Here is a 26552-nt window from a genome sequence, read left to right as displayed (position 1 = left end):
CTTGGCTGTGGCACTGCTGTGATTTTACACAAGCAGTTTTTACCTGCCCTGGCTTTAAACCTCTCTCAGTCTTTCAGATCCCAGTCACTCTGAGGTGAAGGCACCTGCCATTTCTGTGTGAAGCTTTTTTGTGGCAGCAGCACCTTCTTGAGAGCAGTCAGTGCAGTACCTGCCCTTGGGGAAACCTATTGGGGTCATTTGGTCAGTGAGGCTTCTTTGCAAAGAGCCATCAGGTTCAATGAGATGTTTATTGTAAACATTTTCGGTTGGTATCCTAGGAAAGGCTGGCTCCAGTGGGGGTAAGACCACGTGCCTGATGTAACACTGCTGGAGAGGGGTTACAGCAATGACAGACTGCACAGTACCTTGCTGCTTGGCTACAGAGAAGCCAGAGGGGTCACAAAACGTATTTTAGGCAGAAAGCACATTCCAGGAGGTAAGGAGCAACAACAGGGGCAGGATGGGGGCAGGCTCTGGACAGATTTACTGGTGTAACTTGACTCTTGAAGGACATGGACCTGTTGGAGCGAATCAGGAGGGAGGTACCAGAATGATCAGAGGGATGGAGCACCTCTGCTATGAGGAAAGGCTGAGAGAATTGGGACTGCTCAGCCCAGAGAAGAGAAACTTTGGGGTGACCTCATTGCAGCCTTCCAGTGCCTCAAGGAACCGACAGGAAACATGGAGAAGGACTTTGTACCATGTAGTAACAGGGTAAAGGGAAATGGATTGACACAGAATAGGTTTAGATGGGATATTGGAAAGAAATTCTTCCCTGTGAGAGTGGTGAGGCCCTGGCACAGGGTGCCTAGAGAAGCTGTGGCTGCCCCTGGAGATCCCTGGAAGTGTCCAAGGCCAGGTTGGATGGGGCTTGGAGCAGTCTGGGATAGGGGAAGGCATCCCTGCCCATGGCAGGGGGTGGAACGAGGTGATCTTTAAGGTCCCTTCCAACCCAAACCATCCCATGACTCTGTGAAACGACTGACTCCTGGTAAGAGGCTCAGCAGCTGGGGCTGTGGGATCACATGGCTAAGGAACGGGTTTAAGGATGGAACCTGCAAGAGCAGAGATGGATACATGCACCCTGAGAAGTGCCTCCATCCATCTGAGCTGCACTGGGGGGGGGCTGGCATACTGTTGGGCTGTCTGGATCCAGGATCTAGCTTGGAAGAGGGAAAAGGCTCTGGGTGCAGCCATGGAGGCAGGACACAGTGGCACAGTGGGGTTTGGGCTGGTGGATCCCTGGTCAGGAGAGGGAAGCTGCCACCTGCTCGATGAAGCTGGCCAGGTTGATGTCTCGCTCCGACAAACCCCCGCAGTCGTGGGTGCTCAAGGTGATGTGAACCTAAGGCAGACAGACAGACAGGCCCAGAGTTGTTGACAGAAACAGCAGGGCTGCTCTCCTCAGTGCTGCATCTGATGAGGCAGTAGCTCCAAACCTGTTAGCAATGTTCCCTGGGCTGGCAGAGGCGCTCTGGCACTTTGCCTGGTTTTTCTCCTTCCTACAGCTCATGCTGGCCACAAGCTGTCACTGCCCCCCCTGCCTTGGTCACAGCAGCCACCTGTGCCCATTTTCAACTCATTCTTTTCCCCAGAAGCTTTTCCTGTGGCTGCTGCTTGATACAGATTTTAAAAAGCAACGCTGGTGCCAGCCTTTGGCAGCTACTGCTCAGCTGGACGGGATAAAAGGAGGAGGGAAGGATCTGTGGTAGCTGTAGGCTGGCTGTGATATGGGAATAGCATCTGAGGGAAGAGGTCCTGCTGATGAGAACAGCACTTGCTGCTCCTGTTTTATCCCTCAGAAAAGGGAGCTGCTCCCTGAAGTGTTCTGCTCTGTCCCCACCATTGTGTTCCTTACCTTGTTGTACACATTGAACCACTCAGGATGGTGATCCAGTTTTTCTGCCTGGAGAGCCACTCTGGTCATGAAGCCAAAGGCCTGCAGGGTAAGAAGGAAAGTTAACTCTGAACCACTTACCCTGCAACATATATTGGTTTTCACCCCCATTACTATTAATTTTACCCTGCCTGTGTCTACATAACCCACCCAAATGCAAGGCCTGTGCTATTCTGGGAGTTTCTATGGGTTTTCCTCTTCCTGAGGAGTGTTTCCCAGACAAACTCTGTGCTGGGTTGAGCCCTTGGGTGCCTTGGGGAGGTTATTTTGTTCAGCCATTCCATTTCAGGAGAGACACAGAGGGCTTTCTTTGGCTGAGCTTTGCAGAGGGGACTCCCAGTGTGCAGAACTGCTTGCCCCCGGTGCTCGTACCCGGTTGAAGTCCTTGAAGTGGAACTCTTTGAAGATGGCATCTCTGCCTTCCACCTCGTTCCACCCCACAGCTCTCAGGTTTGGCAGCAGCTGCTCCCTCTCCTCCGTGCTCAGCCTGTGGGCCTTGCCTGCCTGGAGAGGGAAGAGGAGCAGGTCAGTGTGGCAGAAGTGGGATGAAGCAGATGTTGAGAGCAATGAGGCATCCCAAGGGTTGGGGAGTTGCAGCTGTGGAGTGGGTGGGAGGGTTGGAATGTCAGTGTCCTCTGCTCCCTGCCTGGAGTACATCCTGCATGTACCAAGGAAGTCCAGCTGGTCCCCTCTGTCCTCTCACCTGCAACACCTCCCACAGTGCCTGAGGTACTAAGAAATGATACCTGTGTGAAGGTCAACTCCAAAATACATTTTCTTTTACATATAATCTTCTGGGGAAAAAAAAGAAAAACAATCAACAACTTGAAAGCAGAAGCTCTTGTGATCATTTCTAGATCTGAGAGTTGCTTTAGGGTTCCTGAAGCAGCAGGGCTTATTTATTTATTTATATATTTATGTATTTATTTATTTATTGGGGACCTGCTTTTGAGGAGAAAGAAGTGTGGATCAGAGATGAGTCACACTAAGCTGCAGTTCAGCTCCTTTTTCCCCTCTCTCCTTTATATTACAATGGATTTTTAGAGGCTGTTTCTGCCTGTGAGGAACAAAGGGCACAGGGAGGGATTGTGGTTGAGCTCTGCCTTGGGCAGAGCTGCTGGTACTTAGTTTTTAAGGGGTAATAGTGGGGAAGCAGAGTTCTTGGCTTTGAGGAGTGTTTATAGGCAGAGATGAAACTAAAATGAAGCTCTTGGGGATGGGGGTTGCCTGGGCCAGCTCTGCTCTGGCTCAGCAGGGAAGGCAGGAGTGAGTGCAAAGGGGCACAGCTCTCTGAAATGTCATGTTCTGGCAATTAAAATTCTTTCACAGAATCACAGATTGTTCAGAGTTGGAAGGAACCCACAAGGACCATAAAACTCCAGCTCCTGGCCCCTTACAGGACAGCCCCAAGAATCTCACCATGTGCCTGAGAGCATTGTCCAAACACTCCCTGAGCTCTGGCAGGTTTGGGTGAGTTGATCTTTCCAGCTGGTGATGATAAAGACCTCTTTGCAATTTATTTTCCTTTATGTGCTGTAGAGCCAAGTGTGGCAAGTTGGATGTGAGTCCTGACAAATCTGGCCTGGTTTTTTGGTGGGTATTTGATCAGCAGCCCCTTGAGATGCTTGGAACAGAGAGTGCCAGAGTGTCACTGGGGGTGGGATGCTTCCTGTCCCCTGGCATTGCAGCTGCAGGATTTTTGGGGAGGGTATTCCTTGCCTCTGCATATTTTGGATGACATCCTGGCAGCCCTGGCTGTGTCACCCCCCTCCCCATCCCCCAAATGTGCTGGCAGGGAAGGCAGTGAGCAAACATGAGTGAGCTCAATAAACCCGGAGCCGTTGCCCTTCCCTGCTGATGGTGAGATAAGCCGGGCACAGGTAGCTTAGCAACTGGATAAGGAGGGGACAGAGGATGGCTCTGCTGGCAGGGAGCCACCCCTGGGGGCTCTGCAGGGAGCAGGGCAGGGGCTGCACCAGGATTTGGGACCAGGGGCTGAAACCTCTCCATATCAGGGCTAAAAAGGGGAAAGGTGAAAGCTGGGGTTGTAGCTTGGAGCAGAAGGGTATGGATGCAGGGTTCCAAACCAGCCTTCCCCGGGCACAGCAACAAAGGGATGTGGTGTAATTGTTCTTTTTCTCCGTTGTGACTCTGTGGGAGGATGGCCCCCGGGGCTTTTTCCAGCCCAGCTCCTCCCAGCACCAGCGGGAGGCATGGGCAGGCTGAGGTTTGGCACCCAGAGCCAACTCCTCTGGCTGTGTCAGAGGGCAAACCCTCTGCCTGGAGCACCCCCTGCCCTCCATCCTGCTCCAATCCATCCTTCCCCACCCCAGGACATCAGCCAGCCTGCTGGTTTTGTCAGGATGGCATGTTAATGCTTTCATGTGCTTAAAAACTCCTTAAAAACACATTCTTCTCATTAGGGAAATGAAATTACTTTGTTTTCTTCTGCTGGCTCTCAGCTGCCAAAATGTTGGGATTTTAATTTTTGGGGATTTTTTTGCAAGCAGGAAACCAAATAGATGCATTGTGCAACAGAGGGAAAGGAACCAGCAAGGGAAATTGGGAGAATCTGAACCCTCTTTGCTCTAAAATCTTCCCTTTTAAAGAATCATGGAATGGTTTGGGTGGAAATGGACCTTAAAGATCATCCAGTTCATGGGCAGGGACACCTTCCACTATCCCAGGTGGCTCCAAAACATGTCCAACCTGGCCTTGGACCCTCTGCTCCAAAATCTTTCCTTTTATAGAATCATGGAATTGTTTGGGTGGGAAGGGACCTTACAGGCCATCCAGTTCTACTTCCTGCCATGGGCAGGGACACCTTCCACTATCCCAGGTTGCTCCAAGCCGTGTCCAACCTGCCCTTGCACAATTCCAGGGATCCAGGGGCAGCCACATCTTCTCTGGGCATCCTGTGCCAGGGTCTGCCCACCCTCCCAGAGAACAATTTTTCCCTAACGAAAGGTAGAATTTCCAGCCAGGAGAAGGCACAGGGGGCAGTCTGGAATGCTGTATTCCACAAAGCTCTTTTGCTGCGGTGGAAAAGCCGATTTCCAGCCGGCCGGGGTGCGTTGCGGGGCTGTACAGACGGAGCACACGCGGGGGTCGTCCTTGCCCTACAGAATGTGGGGAGGGGTCGTTGCTGGCCGATCCTTTCCCTCCCCCTCGCAGAGGAAGGAGCCTGAGGAGGGAAATGCAGCAGCAGCAGCCGGCGGAGCTGCGCGTTACTGATTAACCGCAGCGCTCCGTCCTTTCCCCTTCCTCCTGCCTCTCCTCGCACACTCCGGCTGCCGCTGGAGCATTTCTGCCTCAGGAAAGGCACAGCACACAGCAGGCTTGCCCAGCAGCCACTTACCATGGTGCTCCGTGCCCGCCCGGGATGGATGCTCCGTGCCCGCCCGGGATGGATGCTCCGCGCCGTGCCGGGTCCCGCCGGGGCCGCGGCTCCTCCGGGCCAGCGGAGGCGTGGCGAGGCCACCGGGTCCACCCCCGGCCAGCCGAGCCTTCCCAGCCCTGGCCACCTGCCTGTGGGGCCTCACGGGGACCGGGGCATAGGCGGACGGGGTCTCTGGGAAGCGCCGCACCACAAAGTCGTGATGGGTTTTGCACCCCGAGTCGCGCACCCCACTCCTGCGAGTCGCTCCCTTAATGTGAAAAATGCTTATTTTATGGTTGGCTTTTTACAAATATTCAAATGAATATTATATGTGTTATGTTAGAAAGTTATACTGTGTTAAATTTTTTTTAAGTAGTGTGTTAAATATAGTTTTAGGATATAACAAAATGTTAAAATAGAAACTGTGTATGTGGGATATTTTTTTTTCAAGAAAGGAATGAGGTACTCGCACCAGAGAGCAGCCACAGGACCCTCAAATCTATCAGAGAAAGGGAATTTATTGCTCCATTATCAGAAGAAACGAACTTCTTCCTGCCTCACTCGGCCCTGAAGAGGACGTCAGGATTCAGAGGAAGAAGCTGACCCTGCCCAGACAGAATCCTGTGTTTGAATGGAATTTGTGCACCATGGATGAGGTGTATGAATATGCAACAGGCTGTTGCTTTTAAGGGTTAATCCTCTGTTAATGTGGGGCCTTTTTCGGGCTTGTTTTGCCCAGAAAGAGGTACCTGGACTGTCTGTAACTCTTTGTTTTTATTGTCTCATATTATCCTAATCCCAAATGTCCAAATTATTATTACTCTAATTATATTACTATTTTTATAACCATTTTATTACTATTAAACTTTTAATAGTTTAAAAACGAGTGATTGGCGTTTTTCACACTTAACCTGGGGCACAAGGAGAAGGCAGAGTGGGATGGAGGGGGCATGTGGTAGATGGGTAACGTGATGGTTGACTCTCACAATTAAAAGGCAAATATTGCGTATATATGCTAGGAGAAGTTTTATAGATTTACAGGTATGCTTTATCCCCTTGTGCTGTTATCAGGGCTGGCCTGGGTTTGGGACATTTGGGAGGACATTTGTTTTGTCACTATGGCAGCACCTGGCCTCCAATCAAGATTTAAGGAAGTAAAATTCCATCACTGGACAATGAAGGAGTCCATGGACAGAACTTTGGGAGGGTCTAAAGGGTTAAAAGGTGAAACCTCTATTGTGTGGATGAGCACAGGGTGGGAAAACCCTCTGCTCCCAGCACTGTACTATTTTCTCTATTCAGTCTTGTTGCATTTTTGATAAGGTTTTCATAAACCTTTAAGATTTGTAAAAGTGAGTGTCATTTCTCACAGGGCAGTGGCAGCCGGCACCGCTGGATGCTGCTGGCAGCATCCGTGAGGAGGGTGATGGTGCTCAGATAATCACCGATAAATCACCAATAAATCACCGATAATCAGCAATAATCACTGATAAATCACCGATAATCAGCGCTAATCACCGGCTGCGCTGCCGGGCCAGCCCGGGTTCTATGCCTGAGAGCCCTGCAAATGGGGTTGAAGAAGGAGCAAAGCCCCGCTCAACATTTCCCAGCCTTTTTAAGGCGTTTTCTGCCACTGCTGAGGGAACCGTGTGTTCATGGATGCTGAGTGCTGTTCCCTGTCATTTTCCCTCTCCAGGCCACATGGATTTGTGCCCATGTCCTGCAGCTCGTCGTCTGCTCAACCCTCTCACATGATGGGCAGTTTTCCAGTGCTGACCAGTTTTTATTGTGCTGCTGTAGGTGGCAGACAGAAATTCAGCCCCCTGCTATTCCCTCATGGCTGTCTTCTCCTCTGAAGCAACTAATTCCAGATTTATTTATTTATTTTTTTTAGTACAGCGTGATATACATCTCTTGTATATTCTCTTGTGCACATTTTGTTTTCTACTTCAACGGATTGTGGGTACTGCAGAGATGATTTGTTTTTCCAGGAGGCAAGTTAGAGGGAAGAAAATCCTTCTATTATTATTTTTAAAATTTTAATTTTTTTAAAAATTTTTCCCTCTGTAGGTTTGTTTGCCAGGGTAATGAAAAGGAAAAATGATGATCTTTTGTGTCCCGAGTGTCTGTCCAGGAAGAAAAGACTGGGACAGCAATGCAGCACCTCAGAAGAAAATAATTGTGTGCAGATTTGGGGCTGGAAGCTTTGCTGTGGAAGGCAGCAGGAGGTGTGCTCTGAGGTTTCCAGCAATGAAATCAGGAGGTGGGGCTGCCCATAGGGCTGGGAAAGGGCAGCAGAAAATTTTCTTGGCCTAGGCTGGAAGTGCAGGATTGGCAGTTTCACCACAGCCCAGCAGAAGAGCCCTGTAAATAAAATAGTTTGAGCAGGTGAACTGAGGGCAGGTGGCAGTGCCCCTGTTGGCTCCCCAGGGATCAGGAGATGGGCAGGAAGCAAATCCCTCATGTTACCTGGCTTTCCCTTCACTGGATTTTATTAACTGATCCTGTTTCCCTTGGCCATACCAGTGCTGCCAGTGCAGAGCCACTGGTGGCCACCTCAGCTCCCTGGAGGTGGAGAGCACCAGGAGAAAAAGGATTCCTTACCCTGCCCTCTGATTGCTCAGCTCCTTTGTACTGGCATTTTCCCTCCTGGGTGGTAAATCCAGCCTTAAGTGCCAGGCTCATGGGAGGGTCTCTTGCAGAGGGATGGTCTGGTCCTAAAAAACAACATCAGGGCAATTGAGGTTTTCCTCACTCTGCAGTGTGGAATTGTGTCCAGGGCAATCCTTTGGCTGATTCCACCTCCTGAACCTCTGAGTTCCCCTTCTGCACAGTTTTAATTTCCCCTTCTGAAATGGGACCCTTTAGGTTTGTGTTTAATGATTAATTGAGGGGAGTTGGGCAAGCTGTTTGCTCAGAGCAGTTTGCACCCTGTGCAAGGGCTGGACCTGTTTACTGGGAACAGATTTTTGCTCTTTTCCCCCCTCTCCTTTTTGTCTGTTTTACAGCTGTGCTGTTTTGGTGGCAGCTAAGCCCACATGTGTACAGGACTCTGCATGTCTGGAGGGAGGTCTCATATCACTCACTACTGAAATTCTTATTATAACTTTTTATCAAAACATACCTGACCCTGAAAGCTGCTTTGCTTGGGAGCAGTGCTTTGTCTCCCATCTCAAAATTTGCTTTTGCAGGGGTAGATGGGATATTGGGAAGGAATTCTTCCCTGTGAGCATGGGGAGGCCCTGGCACAGGGTGCCCAGAGAAGCTGTGCCCCAAAGGGTGTTTTAAATCAGGGTGGGCCAAACTCTTTCATCATCTGCAATCTGAAACATTGCTCTCATGGCAAAACAGATTGAATTAAAGGGTTTGTTTAGCACTTGAGGGGATTTATGGCAGGTGTGACAAGTTTAAGTTGACAAAAGGGCCCAATAAACAGAAATGAATCATTAATTAATTGTGTGCAAGATTTCCTCTTGTAGCAGTGTTTCATCAAAATCAGTGAGGCTCTCAGAGCATTGATCTAAATAAATTGGAGGCTGGCAGAAACTGGGGCTTTGTTCTGCTCACACTGTGTGTCAGGTCTTTTGTCTCAGGCAGAGTACCCTGCATGGAAAATAAGATGGAAAAAACAGCAATAAAATGGCATAACCACTTCTGATATGTTGAACATGTAAGGTGAGGTGCTTTTTGATATTCCTGCTTTCAGGAATATCAGAGCATAGAGGAGTGAGCAGTGTTCCATTGAAGGGAGGTCTTGGTTGGATATTAGGAATAAGTTTTTTACAGAAAGGGTGATAAAGTTCTGGAATGGCCTGCCTGGAGGTGGTGGAGTCACCATCCCTGGATGTGTTTACAAACAGACTGGATGTGGCACTGGGTGCCAGGGTTTAGTTGAGGTGTTGGGGCTGGGTGATCTTGGAGGTCTCTTCCAACCCAGCCCAGAGATTCTGTGACAAATCTGAGTTTTGCTACAGTTTACAAGTGGCTTTGGATAAATTGCTTAACCATCCTCAGCTCCCACTCCTTGTGCTAGCTGGGATATTCATGCCCAGTTTACTGGGATGTCTCATGAATTATCTGGTATTTGGGAAGCTCTTAAATCCGTGCAGCTCACATGTAACAATGAAATGTGAGCCTGCTTTTACATCAGAACAACAATAATTCAGAACTGAGCACGTTTTGTTTTGATTTTCCTAAAACTGCCTGAATTCACTGATTTTCCTAAGACAAGTGATAAAGAAATATGATTCACCATATTCATGACTGCTTCTGAGGTTTGCCAGAGGAGGATGATGATGCAAACCTGAGTCCAAGGTATCCAAAAGTGCTTTGCCATGGATCCTGAGAGGAATGGCAGGTTTGTCTTTCCAAACAAGGTCTGCTGGTAGATAGAACCAGCACTGGGAGATAGAAGAAACAATGGGGAAGGATTCCACTGATTGATGAATGGAAAAAGAGATTTGCTTTTACAAATGAACTTTGGGTTTGCTGGTAAATGAAATTGGACATTGAGAGATGAAAGAAACAATGGGGAAGAAAACCCCCTAAATTCCATAAGAATTAAAATTAAAAGGGAGGGTTATACATTGCAGGGGAATCTTTGGTATCAGGTGTTCTGGGAAGTCTGAATCTCTCAGGTACCTCAGAAATGGGGAAAGACAGAAGGGAAATGGGGGAAATTTGGATTAAAAAGGAGGCTGCGTCCTCCAAAAATTGGAGAGATCCCAGGGAATGCCCCACAGCCTCTCCCTGTATTGGAATAAAGTAAAAGGGCTCCTCTGTGTCCTTTTTGGACAGAAACCTCTGGTGTTTGTGGATTAATTTTCCTAACAATCCCTTCTCCTGTGTCAGACTGGTGCTGGAAGTCACCTCCCATTCCAAGCCAGTTCTGGCACGGTTTAGAAGAGGAAACTCAGAGTTGGGACAGAACAACCCGGTTTGCATTCTGTGTTTGCCCTGGAAGCCAAACACAAGGGCTCTGGGAGCTGATGTACCCATGTCACAGATCTTTTCTGCTTGCCAGCAGTTTGGTGTGCAGCAGACACTGGTGAGGTCACAGAGTTTGTGGCCTTGCCAAGGTCACCCAGGTCCTGCAACAGGATGTGTTTGTCCCAGGGGAGGGCAATCCATCCAAACTTGCCTTGTTTGGCCTGGTTTGCTGATGGATTAGTCCTGGAACTCTGTGCTTCCCTGGGCACAGCTGGAGCCTGGCACAAGGGAAGAAGTTCCTTCTATTCATTCAGCTTGTTTCCTCACTTTCAGCCCAAATTTCTTTGTTGAACACGTTGGATTTTCTGGCAAATTTGCAGGGGTGGCAGAGGGTGAGTGAGTGTGAAAAAGACCAGTCACTTGTTTTTAGAATTTTAAAAGTTTAATAGTAATAAAATAGTTATAAAAGAGTAATATAGAGTAACAATAATTTAGACAATTAAGATTAGGACAATATAAGACAATAAAAACAAAGAGTTACAGACAGTCTGGGTACCTTTTCTGGGCAAAACAAGCCAGAAAAAGGCCCCACATAAACAGAGGATTAACCCTTAAAAGCAACAGCCTGTTGCATATTCACACACCTCATCCATGATGCATCAATTCCATTCAAACACAGGATTCTGTCTGGGCAGTGTCAGCTTCTTCCTCTGAATCCTGATGGCCTCTTCAGGGCTGAGTGAGGCAGGAAGAAGTTCATTTCTTCTGTTAATGGAGCAATAAATTCTCTTTCCCTGAAAAACTTGGGTGTCCTGTGGCTGCTCTCTGATGCAAGTACCTCGTTCCTTTCTTGAAAAAAATATCCCACATACACAGTTTCTATTTTAACATTTTTTTATATCCTAAAGCTATATTTAACACACTACTTCAGACAATTAATACAGCATCACTTTCCAACACAACACATATAATGTTCATTTGAGTATTTACAAAAAGCCAATAATAAAATACACATTTTTCACGGTGAGTATCTTGACTTGTCTGGAAAGCCTTTTCCCATATTGAGGAGTTTTGTTCCTCGTTTATTCAGGGAGGGTTGGGCACTGCATGTTGAGCGGCTGCTGTACAGCCACATCCTGTCACTAGGTGTCAGGAAAATGCTGGAAAATCAGAGATCTTCCTGAGACGGCACAGGGTGAGTGAGGGCTCTCAGCATCCCACCCGGTCCCAAAAACCAGGAGTGGTTCCTGGCCCTGGCAGCCCTGTGAAAGCGTGGAGTGCTCTGTGGAGCAGCTCTTCGGCTGCACCTTTGGGATCATTTCCCACGGGAAGCATTTCCAGATCCTTTGGTGTGTCCCAAAGCCATTGGAACACCCGTGGTGTTGCTGGGACATGCTTGCATTGAGGGTGTCTCTGTGCATCATGGAATGGTTTGGGTGGGAAGGGACCTTAAAGCTCCTCCAGTGCCACCCCTGCCATGGCAGGGACACCTTCCACTGTCCCAGGCTGCTCCCAGCCCTGTCCAGCCTGGCCTTGGGCACTGCCAGGGATGGATCAGCCACAGGTTCTCTGGGCACCCTGTTCTAGTCCCTCTCCACCCTCACACAGAAGAATTTCTTCCCAATAGCCCCTCGAAATCTCTCTTCTTTCAGTTTAAAGCTGTGAAAAACACCAATCACTTGGTTTTAGAAATTGAAAAGTCGAATAGTAATAAAATGGTTATTAAAATAGCAATATAATTAGAGTGATAATAATTTGGACAATTGGGATTAGGACAATATGAGACAAAAAACAAAGAGTTACAGACAGTCCAGGTACCTCTCTCTGGGCAAAATAAGCCCGAAAAAGGCCCCACATTAACAGAGGATTAACCTTTAAAAGCAACAGCCTGTTGGATATTCACACACCTCATCCATGGTGCATCAAATCCAATTCACACACAGGATTCTGTCTGGGCAGGGTCAGATTCTAACTCTGAATCCTGAGGGCATCTTCAGGGCTGAGTGAGGCAGGAAGAAGTTCATTTCTTCTGATAATGGAGCAATAAATTCTCTTTCTCTGAAAGATTCGGGTGTCCTGTGGCTGCTATCTCAGTGTGAGTCCTCTCTTTAATAAAACTAACTTCCGTAGCATAGTTTCTATTTTAACATTATAAAATATATTTAAAAACTGTATTTAACACGCCACTTAAGAAAATTAATACAGCCTAACTTTCTCACATAACACAGATAATATTCCTTTGAATATTTGCAAAAAGCCAATCATAAAATACACGTTTTTCACAAAACCATTCCCCTTTGTCCTGTCACTCCAGCTCCTGATGAAAAGACCCTGCTCAGCTTGGAAGTCCCTATCAGCTAAAACCTTGTCCCCAGATCATCTGGCTGCCATTTCTGTTTTCAAGTCCTGGAATTCCTGGGGTTTTATTCCCAACTTTGCAATTGCAGGACAAAAGCAGCCAGGGGACAGCAGAGGGGCCCTGGCTGTGGATGGAAAGGTGAGGTCTGTCTGTACAAAGGTTTTATGGGGTAGCAGTAGAGAAGGTAGAGAAGCTTTTGGGCAACCAAGCCCTGATCAGAACCAGAAATGTCAGGCTGCAAAGCCAGGTGAGAAGAGCTGCTCAGAGACTCGTGAGGTTTTCAACACCTGGGGGTGGTTTGGAAGGAAGGAGTGGCTGTAACACACAGGAGAAGGTGAGAGGAGACAAGATTTGCTAAGGCAGGATTTCCTTGGGGACACAGAAGCAGTTTATGGGCCATGGCACATGATGAGGTGCTAGAGGGGACAGGGGCCAACTCCAGGAGCTTTGCTATAGGGTAGAGTTGTGGATTTTATTTCCTAAATCTGCCTTTGGGTGGTTTTCATAGTAGGTTTTTTCGTTTTTTTTTTTCTCTGATCAGGGCTGAGAGAGCAGACAGAGTGGGGTTTTTTTGGTGATAAGTGGTGGGCTGGTGGCTGGGGGTGTGCCTGTGGGAGTGTGCTTGGGTGCTCAGCTTCATCTGTGGTCACCTCAGAAGGGTGCTAGGTGAGCAGGGGAGCTGTGGAAGCACACTGCTGGACGTATCCAGGCATGGAGTGTGGTGTACATGGAGCTGCTGGAGACACACTGTCCAATTTTGCATTTTTCTTAACTCAGAACCTCCTATGGAAGCTCATGGTATTCATGTCAGGTGCAGCACTGATTTTTTTTTCCCCCTTGTTAGCATTAAACATACTCTTTTGATGAGGTTACTCTCTTATTTACATTACCACCTCTCTTCCTCCCCAGCCTAATGAGCTCTGTGCTGCTTCTCACAGAGTGAATTTGTTCTTGCTATTGGTGGCAAGGACCACTGGACCATGCTGCCTGCACTCTTTGTTCAAAGCAGGAGCAGAATTAATGGCAAAATTGTGTATGTGGCAATCCTGAGAACCCAAAAAGCCACCCTGCCTCACCTGCTGGGGGTAGCAAATTAGATACCGGAGCAGCTCACTTCAAAATCCAGGGAATAAAGAATTCCTGAGGCAGGCATGGCGAGGAGGGAGAGATGAAACACTACAAAGGGACATTGATTCACAGCCAGGGCCAGGCAAAATGGAGCTGTGTGTGAGTCCAGCCAGCCCTGCTGCCCCCTGTGACAGCTGTGTCCTGCTTGGAAGGGTTTTGGGATCAAAAGGAGGCACCTGTCACTCCTGGTGGCTCGTTCCAGCTCTTGGGCTTCTGCTGGCAATGACTGGGAAATGACTCCTCAGCGTTCAGGACCTTGCAAAGCCCAAGTGTTGGAGCTGGAGGGGAGAAGGAGAAAGGGTGGGGGCTCTTTCTGCCCCAGAGCAGAACATCCCTGGTGCTGGGAGCTCCTGGGGGTGTGTGGCACCAGCTGCCCTGTGTTAGCATCTCAGAGCTGGTGTCCTGTGCCAAGAGAGCTCTCACAGGGAGCTGCTGCTGCTGCTGCCTGCCCCAGGCACCATGGGGAGTGAGGGTGGTGGTCACACTGCTGGGACAGGGCTGGCTGCCTTCTGCAAGGGTGTAGTTTAGATGTTAGGAACATTTAGGTGGGATTTTGGGAAGAAATTGTTCTCTCTGAGGGTGGGCAGGCCCTGGCACTGATTCCCAGAGGAGCTGTGGCTGTGCCATGCCTGGAAGTGCTCAAGGCCAGGTTGGATGGGGCTTGGAGCAACCTGGGGCAGTGGAAGGTGTCCCTGCCCATGGCTTAATGGGCTTTAAAGTCCTTTCCCACCCAAACCATGCAGGGGTTCTGTGTCTTGTAGGATTTCTCCCAGCCCTGAGCCCCTCAGAGGTGTTTGAAGAGGTTGGTCCCCACCAAGGGAAGGAGAGGAGGGGAGTGTGTCCCACAGGGGCAGACAGTGCTTGTCCATGGGATGGGAGAGTGTCCACTGGGAGGGCATACCAGGGAATCCACCTCTAATGCATCATCAGTGCCTTTGGACAGACTGCCTGCAAAGCAAAGAAGGAACAGACCCAGTGGCCAAGGGCAGAGGAAGAGGGAGAACAAAACCCAGGAACTTTTCTGCCCAGACTCCTGCTCCTGTTGTGATAACAAAAAGGATGAACAGCTCCAGGGCACGTGGGAGATGTGATATTGACCACCAAGGACTAGAGCCAGCAGGATCCAAAATCAACCTCTGGGCAGTAGCAGCAGCATCACTCAGCAAAGGGAGGGTTTTTCTCCAGGTATTGATCAGCAGTTTGCATGGAATGCCCAGCATGGAAATAAATGCAGGTTCTGTGGTGGTGCTGCAGAGCCTGAGGCCACAGGGAGCTCTGCAGTAACTCAGCTGTCTCCTCTGAGCCACTCCAGCCTGCTGTCTGCAGCTCTCTGCCTTCTTAAGCAGGTAACTGAGGGTTTGTGTGACCGACCCGTGACACTGGAGAGCTCCTTGGAAATTCAGCCTGGCTTTTGTGGGCAAATCCAGCTGAGGGCAGGAGGGAGAACGGTGATGTTGAAAAGCACTGGCAGTTTTGGGCACCCTCCTGGTGCCACTGGAGTTCTCCTGGGCACAGGTGGGGTTGTTGAGAGGGGAAAGGGGTGAGAGCCCACCTCAGCAGCACAGCAGAATTTGGGATCTGAGTTGCTGTGTCTGGAGCTCAGGTGTGGAGTGCAGCAGCAGGCTCCTGTTTTGATTAGTGGTGCATAGCTTTTGTTAATTGATGCTGTAAAATACCTGCTACAAACCTGCTGCTTTCTGGGCTACAAACCAGAAAAAATGTGACTGTAGGTGCTGTGGTCCTGGGTGTTCATTGCCAGAAGGAGGGAGGAGTTGGGGAGAAGGTTTTTTGCTGTCTTTGTGGCACCATCTTTGGATAAAATTGGAGGGACAGCCTGAGATACATTCCAGGTTTATTTAAGAGATTGGGTTTTATTTCACTTTGTTCCTTTTACACTGTTGGTGATTTAGCTGTGCTTTAGTGTATGGAATTGTGGTTTTTCCTACAGAGCTTCAGAAAGGGTATTTTAGAGCTTGTGGGAAACCAGCCAAGTGGAGAACAGGCCAGGCACTTTCCCCTCTTTGCCCGGTGCCTCTGTGTTTGCTGGCAGTAAGCATGGTGCAAAACCCACCTCTCTTACTTTCCAAGCCTCTGTAGCAAGCAGTCAAGTCTTCCATGTCAACAAAAACCATGAAGATTTCTGCTTTCTGCTGAGGCAGAAAGATAATTTGTGGCTCAGGCATGACTGAGATGTTAGGTGCCAAAATTATGACCACTCTGTCAGATTGGCTGGATAATTTTTACTCCCAAGCCTTCCACCAAGATGATTTTCAGTGCTTTGAAATTAGTCTTACTCTGCAGAGCTGTCAGTGTCTCCCAGCTGTGTCAGTGTGTGCTCTAACAAATGTGTGTACATGTGATAGAGCTATTTCCTCATCATTCCCTGCACTCCTCCAGACACCTGGGAAGCTTCTCTTAAGTGCAGCTCTCCTCTCCCAGGGGTCACTTTTGTAAATTTGTTTTTTTGGTTTGTTTTCCAGAGGCGTAGAAAACTTCTACAACAGGCTGCTTGTTGTGTGGGGTTGTTGTTTGTGTTTTTTTTCCTAGGCTGTTTAGCCACACAGGGAAAAAGATTTCGTGTTTTGAGTAGATTATGCTTGAAATTGATGTGGGGGAGGTTTCTTTGTAGAGGCAGGGAGCTGAAGGAAGGAGAAATTGAGACCTCAGAGTGTTTGAGACTCAGTTCTGAGTAAAACCTGGTATCCTCACAAGGTAGGTAATTGTAAAGAGAGGCTGTGCTGAGGTCTCTTGTCAGGTCTGCAAGGGGTGCAGATCCCCTTGCAGAAAAGGAGCAGCAGATCCTTTGGGAAAGGAGCATCCCTTCCCTGACCTCTGTCTTGGTTTGGAAAGACAGGTGCCTGCTAAGGAAGGCAGGAGCCTCCCCTGAAATGGAAAATGTAATCCCCTCCCTCCAAATTGTTATAAATTTAAATTAAGGGTCTCTCAGGCACAGATATGGGAGCAGGAATAACAGTTCTTTACTAGGGAAGGAAACAAAAAGATAAAATAAACAATGCAGTGAACTAAAACAGCACTGACAAAGTCAGAACACAACCTGACACCCTGTGGGTCAGGGTGCTGGCAGCAGTCCCATTGGAATTGTGGCTGCAGCCCTCCTGGAGTGTCAGGTTGGTTCTGCTGGAGCAGGGATCCTGTGGAAAAGGGTGTAGTCTTTCTCTGAAGATCCAGGGGAAGAGGCAGCTGCTGTTCCTCTGGGAAATCCCATGGAGAAGCCGTGCTGGTGTTCCAGAACCTCCAGATTATATCTGGGTAGGAATGCTTGGCTCCTCCCCCTGGGCTCACATCTCCCAATGGGATGCTGCAGTTCTTATCAGCCATGCAGGGACATTCCTGTTATCAGCAGGTGTCTCCCCACTTGTGAAAGAGACAAGGCAAACTGCCCACAGAGCAGAAGACATCTGCCACACAGATTGCAAACAGAATACAACCTGCTTGGCCCTCCAGGACAAGCTCCCACAGCCACGGTCGTGGATCAGTCACCTCCACCTCCCTGGGGACAGCTGGCCCTGTAACAGCCCATCTCCTCCTAGCAGGAGGTGGGAGGTGCACAAAAGGCATCTGGAAGGGTTTTTGCCTTTGTTTCTCGTGGTGAAGGTGAGCTGTGAGCCTACAGTTGCCTCATCCTTCCCGGCTGATTTGGGTTCTATTCTTGGCAGCTGATTTGTGCTGCTGGAGTCACTCTCCTCCTAACTCTGCTAATTAATCAATGTGTCCCGTGACAGCCCTTGACCATTAAATAATATTCATTAGTATCCAGACCCCACCAGGATGGATGAACCCATCTATCTTCATTAGCTCTTGGATTTCAACATCAGGAGCAGGAGCCAAAAGGGACAGCGAAAGGGCACTTTTCTTCCTCATCCCACTGAAAACTGACCTTGATGATATTTTTCTTTCTTCTCCTCCCTGCCCCTTGTGTGGTGGTTGAAGGAGAAGGTGGGCAGGAGCTTCAGCTCCTCTCCTAATCCAGGGGTTCAAAACTGTACCTGTAAACACTTGAATTCAAAGCTATGGTCAAAAATTTAATGGTTTAAAGTCAGCTCAGAGAGCCAAGTTCTTCAGCTTAGCAGAGGAAATGGAACTTGAAAGTAGCATAGGTAGGAAATGTAAAGCTGAAGTCCAATGAACTTCATTTTTGGAAGAAATGGGAATTAAAATTAATGAGACAAGGTTATGATATTTTTGTTTCTTCCCCTCCCTGCCCCTTGTGTGGTGGTTGAAGGAGAAGATGGGCAGGAGCTTCAGCTCCTCTCCTCATCCCAAGTGACCACCCTTGGGGGAAAAAGGAGACCGGGTGCTCTTTAAAGGTGGTAAATCATGTATGATTACTTGTAAGGGATCCAAGAATGTCTCTGGGGCCACAGGAGGGAAAGTGAAAATGAATATTTATCCATGTCCCAGTTACCTTCCTCCCCCTAACAACTAACTTGGCCAGAGGTGGAGCCCCATCTGCACACAGGTACCCCTGAATTGTCCAAAGCTGCCTGCACAACCCCAACACCAGGAAGGAGGGGTTACACTCTTTGGAAGCGTTTCCTGACCCAGGCAAACATCTGGTGTTCTCCTGGGACTGTGTGCTCAGCCCTGCTCCCCAGAACCAGAGGGAATTGCTGTCCTTGCTCATCCCTGAGGTTATTTCCTGAATGTTCCTGCAACACAGCAAGGACTTGGTCACGTTGGGAAGTTGTGTCATTTCCTTCCTGCCAGGTGAATCTGCCCTGAAGCTGTTCCTCTTTCTGTCAGATTGAAATCATTCAAACTGAAGAGCTAAAAGGACTCAGTGATGCCTCCTGAGATGCTGAATTTGTCTCCTGTGCTTGGGTTATCCAGTGTGATCCTCCAACCCCCACGAATGTCCTGGGTGGGGTGGATTTTTCTCCTGGTGACCATCCCATGGGTCCTGGTGACCATCCCAGGGAGGGATTGTGCAGTGCAGGATTTCCCTGTGCCTCTCAGACCTTTTGGGCCTTGCTCCCCGTGGCACTCTGGCTGTTGGAGATGAACAACAAATGGTATTTTTGCTCCTTGCAGGCTGCTGTACTCAGCCTTGCTCTCTGGTTTTCCAGTAGCATTCCTGGAATCATTACTATTTTTTCCACCCTCCTGTAGATCTTAATTTGAATCCACCCCTGTGGATGTGGGTCTGCTGAGAAGATAAATATCAGTGGTTTTCCTGGAGCCACCACTGTAAGTTATTTATACAGTGATTAGTTAAAGCTTCAGATGTTTAATGCAACCTTTAAATCACCTATCCACCAACAGCAATTGGTCACATAAAACTTCATTGAGTGGTATCTATCACTTACTGTTTTTCTCAATATGTGCATATATTTAATTTTCCACAGACCCCTCGCTGATATTTTCTGCTGAGGAGCCAGTAAATCGAGGGGCTTCATAAAGTGTTTTGTTGCATGGCTCTGAGTGAATTACTTGTAAAGGGAGCATGGAATATAAAAATTCATCTTGCAAGGAAGTTGCCCTGTTGGATGAATCCCATCTCTATGTTAAAACAGGTTCAAACCTTAAAATGAAATGTATTTTCACAAGGTGAGTAGTTAGTAAAGGCTCTTCCTCCCAGCCAGCTTTGAATATTCAACCTGGTTGGTTTTGCTTCTGAATTTTTCCTCTTCTGCCTGAGCTTGTGGGAGAACAGCTGCTTTGTGCCAGGGGTTCAAAACTGGACCTCTAAACACTTGAATTCAAAGGTATGGTCAAAAATTTAATGGTTTAAAGTCAGCTCAGGGAGCCAAGTTCTTCAGCTTAGCAGAGGAAAGGGAACTTGAAGGTAGCATAGGTAGGAAATGTAAAGCTGAAGCCTAATGAACTTCATTTTTGGAAGAAAAGGGGATTAAAGTCAATGAGACAAGGTTATGCCTGCATAGAGCAGCAAGAGAATATTGCAGCTGGGGGAGCTGGGCTGAGCCCAAACCAGCCCAGACCCTTGAAGTGAAGCACTTGGGTGCCTTATCTCACACCCTGGGAGTGCTGAGCTGCTCCACCAGGGTCTGTCCCTGACCTCAGCTGGACCTGACAGTGCCTGGCTCTGGGTGGCTTGGGTGCCACCACCTGCAGACTCAACTTGCCTCTGTGCCTGTCCCATCTTGGACTCAGATTTGGGATTTCTCTCATCCTGGAAGCAAACTTAGCACTCATTTCTGTGGCAAATATACTTCAGGCAGAGTTAGCTGCTGCTGTAGCTATAGCAAAGGCCTGTGCTGTAATTAGGTCATTAATTAAATACTCTCCAAATAGGTCCTCCTCCCCTTTTTTGAAGCAAGGATGGAGCCACAGTCCCTTTGGCTGTGCTTGGTGGGCTGAGGAATGACGAGAGAGTGGCAGGTAAAGGAGATGGGGGGTCCTTCCTGTGCCTTCCCACACAGCTGTGAGTACTTCACTGCAAGCACCATCACAAACAGGGGCTTGACCTCTTCTTACCTGCAGCTAACAGCAGTGCAGCCCCTTCCCAGCATTGCTATGGCACGAGGGAAGGGGGAAAAAATGTCCACAGACTTCAGAGGACCTTTTCCAGGAGTGGGTGAGCCCCTGCTGGATGTGAAGTTCAGAGCCAAAGACTATCTCAGTACATCGTATTTAACTTTGCCCAATTCCCTTCCCATTTTCTGCAGTGATAAAACCCCGATTGCTCTTTCATCTCTCCCCTTTCCCTCCCAAGTAGGTTCTGTGAGAGCTGTGTTTGGGGGCAGTAAATCACAGAATGGAAGCCTCCCTTCATAAAATGCTTCATGCCTCCCTCCATCAATATTTCAACGTGCAACACAGACACCAACATTTCATTTTAATTACGCTGCAAATTTCCTGGCTGAGGCAGAAAGCTGAACTCTGCAAGGCAGCCCCAACCCCAGCCCCATCCCCTCCTTGCTGTGGGACCCCTGCAACATCCAGAATGTGGGTTTTGTTCACCTGGGTCACGGGGCTGTGTGCATGCCTGGTGCACAGGAGGAAGAATTCCAGCTGGCTCAGCCTGGCCTGGCTCCTCCTTTCCTTGCCCTGGGGTGAGAGGAGCTCTTGGATGTGTCAGTGGGAGCTGGAGCCCTCCAGCAGGCAGGGAGGGTGATCCAGCACAGGCAGAATGTTGGGAAGATGGGCTCTGGCAGTGATCAGAGGCAAGGGAAGGCTTCCCTGCCACTGCAAGCATCCCATTTCTAAATTGTCCTTCCTCAGGGTGCTCCACTTGCAAGGATGTTGTATTTGCAGGGTGTCTGATGAAGGAAGGAATGATGGATCTGGCTCCATGCTCTCAGAAGGCTAATTCATTATTTTATTATACTATATTATATTAAAGAATGCTATACTATACTAAAGAATAGAGAAAGGATACAGACAGAAGGCTAAAAAGATAATAATGAAAATTTGTGACTCCTTCCAGAGTCCTGACACAGCTTGGCCCTGATTGGCCAATAAGTGAAAATAACTCATAGCAAAAACCAATAGAACAATCACCTGTTGATGAACAGTCTCCAAACACATTCCACATGAGCACAACACAGGAGAAGCAACTGAGATAAGAATTGTTTTCCTTTTTCTATGAGGCTTCTCAGCTTCCCAGGAGAAAAATCCTGGGTGAAGGGATTTTCCAGAAAATATGAATGTGACACAAAGACTCTTGTGCTTCTCTTCTGCTGTGAAATGCTTGATCCAGCACAGCAAGATGTTTCCCTGCCTTGCAAGGAACAAGGCACACACAAGAGAATGTATAGTTCTGGGGATTTCGATGGAGAACTTTCGTGTCCTCAAAACAATTATCAATAATTTGCTGGACCAAGGGGGAAAGCACTGCCCAGCTTGGAAGAAATGGCTTTTTTTTGGGAAGGATTAGGGGAAGGCAAATGTCACCAAGCCACTGCTAAAAATTGATTAGGAGGACAAAGCCTATGCAGGTTTCCAAGCAATGAGTAAGCACCACGACATCAAGGAAAGGTTTTGTCAGTGGGATGGAGAATTCCCGTCAGTGCTGTGTCTTGGGCATGCAGAGCCAGACAAATTTCACTTGCAGAAGAGACAGAGCAGTACCTGAGGTGTTCAAGTCACTGAATGACACTGGCAAGTCACCCCCTGCCCTGGTGTAGGTGGCTCTTTTTGGGAGGTTTAGGTGATGCTCACCTGCAGCTGAGGGGCAGTGCAGGAATCAGTCACAGTTAATGTGCCAGACTGCAGAACTCCAAAGTCACAGAATGGTCTGGATTGAAAGGGACATTAAAGGGACATTAAAGGTGGACCATCTTGTTCCACCCTCCTGCCACGGGCAGGAACACCTTCCACTATCCCAGGAGTGGTTGTTAGATTAGATTGTTATGGGATTTTAATTTTTGTGGGTTTTTTTTTGCCAGCAGGAAACCAAGTAGATGCATTGTTCAGCTGAGGGAAAGGAACCAGTAAGGGAAATTGAGAGAATCTGAACCCTCTTTGCTTTAAAATCTTTCTTTTTAAAGAATCATGGAATGGTTTGGGTGGGAAGGGACCTTAAAGCCCATCCATTCCCACCCCTTGCCATGGAAGGGACATCTTCCACAGTCCCAGGTTGCTCCAAACCCTGTCCAGCCTGGCCTTGGGCACTGCCAGGGATCCAGGGGCAGCCCCAGCTTCTCTGGGCACCCTGTGCCCGGGCCTGCCCACCCTCCTGGGGAACAGTTCCTTTCTAATATCCCATCTAAACCTCCCTCTGTCAGTTTGAAACCATTGCCCCTCGTCCTGTCACTATCAGCCCAGGTAAAAAGTCACTTTCCCTCCTTTTTATACACCCACATTTGGGCACAGGAAGGGGCTCTCAGGTCTCCCTGGAGCCTTCTCCAGGCTGAACAACCCCAGGTCTCTGTGGCAGAGGTGCTCTAGCCCTCAGAACATCTTCATGGCTGATGCTGCCACGTCCCTGCCAAGCGTGAGGCAGGATGAAAATCCACGTGACAGAACACAGAAGGGAAGGAGGGGGCCCCTAATGCAGAGGAAATCTGTCCCTGGTGGTGCTGGTGCTGTTCCATCACTGCCATGCCACAGCTTTGGTGCCCTCTCTCCTGCCATGCCCCACACCCTGGCAGCTGGTGTGGGGCATGGCAGGAGAGAGGGCACCAAAGCGGGTGGTTGATCAGGGTAATTCCATGGGACCATTCCTGTCCTCGTGTCCTGAAGACGGTGGGGAGAGGGAGCAGTGCCTGTGGCACACACAAATGGAAGGGAGGGAGGCAGGCAGGCATTCATTCCTTGTTAGCACAGGCAGACCTGAATAATGCTCTGATTTATGTAACTTCCCAAAGCCTGGCTGCTGCTGCTGCCTCTGCCTGCAGAACCCTTCTCAACACACACATCCAAATTAAGGTGCCACGCAGCAGACAAATTGCTCCGTGTGGAAACTTTGTTTGCAAAGTCAACGTTTTTGCAACAGCTTATTTAAAGCCCTAAAAAAACTCCAAAACAAGCTGTGTGGAGAAAAATATCTCTGTGTGTTGCTGGTATCAAGGACGTGGTTTTGAGGCAAACAGAATGTCACAGCAGTTCAGGCTTTCAGGGACGAGGGTTGGCATCTTTGGATATGGATTCACTAAAATTAATTCAAGTCCAGGCAGCACCAAAGATATGATTTAGCAAATTATCCACCTGCCTGAGTGCAGCAATTTGGGATTTTGGAAGAGGGAGCTACACATTTTGAGCTGAGAGGGGGAGTGTGGGATGTGTTATCCTTCACCCAACGCCTTAATGCAGCATTTCCTCTGTGAAGGAAAGTGTGAAAAGTGAAGTTAAAGCTGTGATCCCTGTTTTTTTTCCTCCCTCTCCCCAGGGCTGGTGACTCCCTTTTACTCAGAGCTGCAGCAGACTGGCAGAGGAGCTCTCAGGTGGTGCTATCCACGGGATAATGGGAATTTTCTTTCTCCATGTGTGTGTCCAATGCTCAAGCCATGGTAGGGCAAAAGTAGATCTAGTTTGGAGAACCTTTCCTAGGATCTCCTTGAATTTCCTCTGAAAGAGTTTTCCAGGAATCCTGCTCCTAGAAAAATTAACCTGGTTGTAATGACAGAAGATGGGGAAGTAAGGGCAAGGCAGAGGGCCCTGAGAGAAGGTTGATTTAGAGAAAAACTATCATATCTCAAAAAGCAAGTCTTCATCTGCGAGCCTGGAGAGAGTCACGAGGGCTGGGAGCTGTTTGAAGGATGTGCCATGGGATCAGAGGCAGGGATAGCCCAAAAAGCATTTCTGAAGAGGTGGGAATGGCAGTCCCAGTTGTTGGCAAGGAATATTTCCTTGCTGGTCCTGAGATGACACAGGCCAGTGGTCTTGGACAGGAGAGTGTGAAAGGAGCTGAAATGTGTCTGTCCTCACAGGAAATGAGGTTTGGGTTGATCTGGAGGAGAAAAGAAGTGTCTGGATGGGCAGAGTTGTTTGCCAGGTGGATTTGCCCCTCTGAGTGGTGCAGCAGCTGCTGTAAATCATTCTTAAAGAACCTGTGGCTGATGAACATGGCCTGTGCCTGTGCAGTCAGCAAGGATTTTTGGGGTGAGACCTTTTGGTCTGGACCCTAAACACCAGGACTGTTAGGGAGGAGAAAGGGAAATTGGCAGGTTGGCTGAGTGCCTGCTCCCTAAACACTCTCAGGCACATCCTGGTGCAGCCCAGAAATGAACAGAAGGGATCTGCTCAGGGGGGGTTATGGGTGTGCTATCCTCGGATCCTGTTTGAACACACTCTGTCCAAGAGTTGTTTTGCATTCCACCAGGGAGTCTTTTGTCTAAAGGGCACGGCTGCTGCTGCAGCAGAGTGGAGCTGTGCCTGCCCCTGCTTCCTCCAGTGGATATCACATTTCATTACCCTGATGAGCCTGAGCCAGCTCTCCCAGTCGTGTTGATTTGCCCACAAGCCAGCCCGTGTCACGTCCCCAAGAAGCCTGTGACATTTTCCAGCCTCCCCCACCCCTCCCGGTTCTGAAACCTCAAATAATAATAATAATAATGGCAGCCTTGTCCCTGTTTCTACTTCTTGCTTCTGCAAGGGAGGGGCAGAGACACCCCCTTTGCTCAGCAGTCAGCCCTGGGCTGGGGGAGTGGGGGAGCAATCCCCTTCCCAGGGCTCTGTGCTCCTGTCCTGGGGGGTTGGCACAGCCTCAGGTTTTGGAGTGTGGAGCTCACCAGGGAAACAGGGTGGGGTGGGTGGTTTGGGATGGTCCTGACCTTTGGGCTGGTGTGTGTGGAGGAGTAGAGTGCTCCCATGAACTTGGAGCCTCCAGACCTTTTCTCCACTCCCCAAGGCATGGGTGCATCCTTAAGGAAAGGACCACATCTCATTGGATGGTTTGGAAAGACAGGTGTCTGCTAAGGAATGCAGGAGCCTCCCCTGGCATGGAAAATGTAAACCCCCTTCCTTCTGAATTGGTATAAATTTGAAATTAAGGGGCTCTCAGGCAAAGACATGGGAACAGGAATAACAGTTCTTTATCAGGAAAGAAAATAAATATAAAATGAACAATGTAGTAATACAAAATAAACCACTGCCAGAGTGAGAGCAGGAGCTGAGCCCCCGTTTGCCAGAGTGGTGGCACAGTCCCATCCCAGGGGGGCTCAGGGTGGTGGCACAGTCCCATCCCAGGGGGCTCAGGGTGGTGGCACAGTCCCATCCCAGGGGGGCTCAGGGTGGTGGCACAGTCCCATCCCAGGGGGGCTCAGGGTGGTGGCACAGTCCCATCCCAGGGTGGTGGCACAGTCCCATCCCAGGGGGGCTCAGGGTGGTGGCACAGTCCCATCCCAGGGGGGCTCAGGGTGGTGGCACAGTCCCATCCCAGGGGGGCTCAGGGTGGTGGCACAGTCCCATCCCAGGATGGCTCAGGGTGGTGGCACAGACCCATCCCAGGGGGGCTCAGGGTGGTGGCACAGTCCCATCCCAGGATGGCTCAGGGTGGTGGCACAGTCCCATCCCAGGTGGCTCAGGGTGGTGGCACAGTCCCATCCCAGGGGGGCTCAGGGTGGTGGCACAGTCCCATCCCAGGGTGGTGGCACAGTCCCATCCCAGAGGGGCTCAGGGTGGTGGCACAGTCCCATCCCAGGGGGGCTCAGGGTGGTGGCACAGTCCCATCCCAGGATGGCTCAGGGTGGTGGCACAGACCCATCCCAGGGGGGCTCAGGGTGGTGGCACAGTCCCATCCCAGGGTGGTGGCACAGTCCCATCCCAGGGGGGCACAGTCCCATCCCAGGGGGGCTCAGGGTGGTGGCACAGTCCCATCCCAGGGGGCTCAGGGTGGTGGCACAGTCCCATCCCAGGGGGCTCAGGGTGGTGGCACAGTCCCATCCCAGGGGGGCTCAGGGTGGTGGCACAGTCCCATCCCAGGATGGCTCAGGGTGGTGGCACAGTCCCATCCCAGGGGGGCTCAGGGTGGTGGCACAGTCCCATCCCAGGGTGGTGGCACAGTCCCATCCCAGAGGGGCTCAGGGTGGTGGCACAGTCCCATCCCAGGGGGGCTCAGGGTGGTGGCACAGTCCCATCCCAGGGGGGCTCAGGGTGGTGGCACAGTCCCATCCCAGGATGGCTCAGGGTGGTGGCACAGACCCATCCCAGGGGGGCTCAGGGTGGTGGCACAGTCCCATCCCAGGATGGCTCAGGGTGGTGGCACAGTCCCATCCCAGGTGGCTCAGGGTGGTGGCACAGTCCCATCCCAGGGGGCTCAGGGTGGTGGCACAGTCCCATCCCAGGGTGGTGGCACAGTCCCATCCCAGAGGGGCTCAGGGTGGTGGCACAGTCCCATCCCAGGGGGGCTCAGGGTGGTGGCACAGTCCCATCCCAGGGGGGCTCAGGGTGGTGGCACAGTCCCATCCCAGGGGGGCTCAGGGTGGTGGCACAGTCCC

At 49.7% G+C, this 26552-nt stretch overlaps 1 protein-coding gene across 1 annotated transcript; it reads right to left on the bottom strand.

The window, feature by feature from the left end:
• Nucleotides 1-229: 229 nt before the first annotated feature.
• Nucleotides 230-5378, bottom strand: PCBD1 (pterin-4 alpha-carbinolamine dehydratase 1). The gene is made up of 4 exons (XM_018923920.3): nt 5256-5378; nt 2270-2401; nt 1859-1939; nt 230-1345 (listed from the first exon to the last, which is right to left on the bottom strand). Exons 1-4 carry the CDS (start codon nt 5256-5258, stop codon nt 1247-1249), a joined length of 315 nt encoding a protein of 104 aa, XP_018779465.1. The 5' UTR covers nt 5259-5378; the 3' UTR covers nt 230-1246.
• Nucleotides 5379-26552: the final 21174 nt, after the last annotated feature.

Source organism: Serinus canaria, chromosome 6 (assembly GCF_022539315.1).
Source record: "Serinus canaria isolate serCan28SL12 chromosome 6, serCan2020, whole genome shotgun sequence".
Classification (NCBI taxonomy): domain Eukaryota; kingdom Metazoa; phylum Chordata; class Aves; order Passeriformes; family Fringillidae; genus Serinus; species Serinus canaria.
The sequence above is the reverse complement of the archived record's forward strand: the minus strand, read 5'-3'. Positions and strand labels throughout refer to the sequence as shown.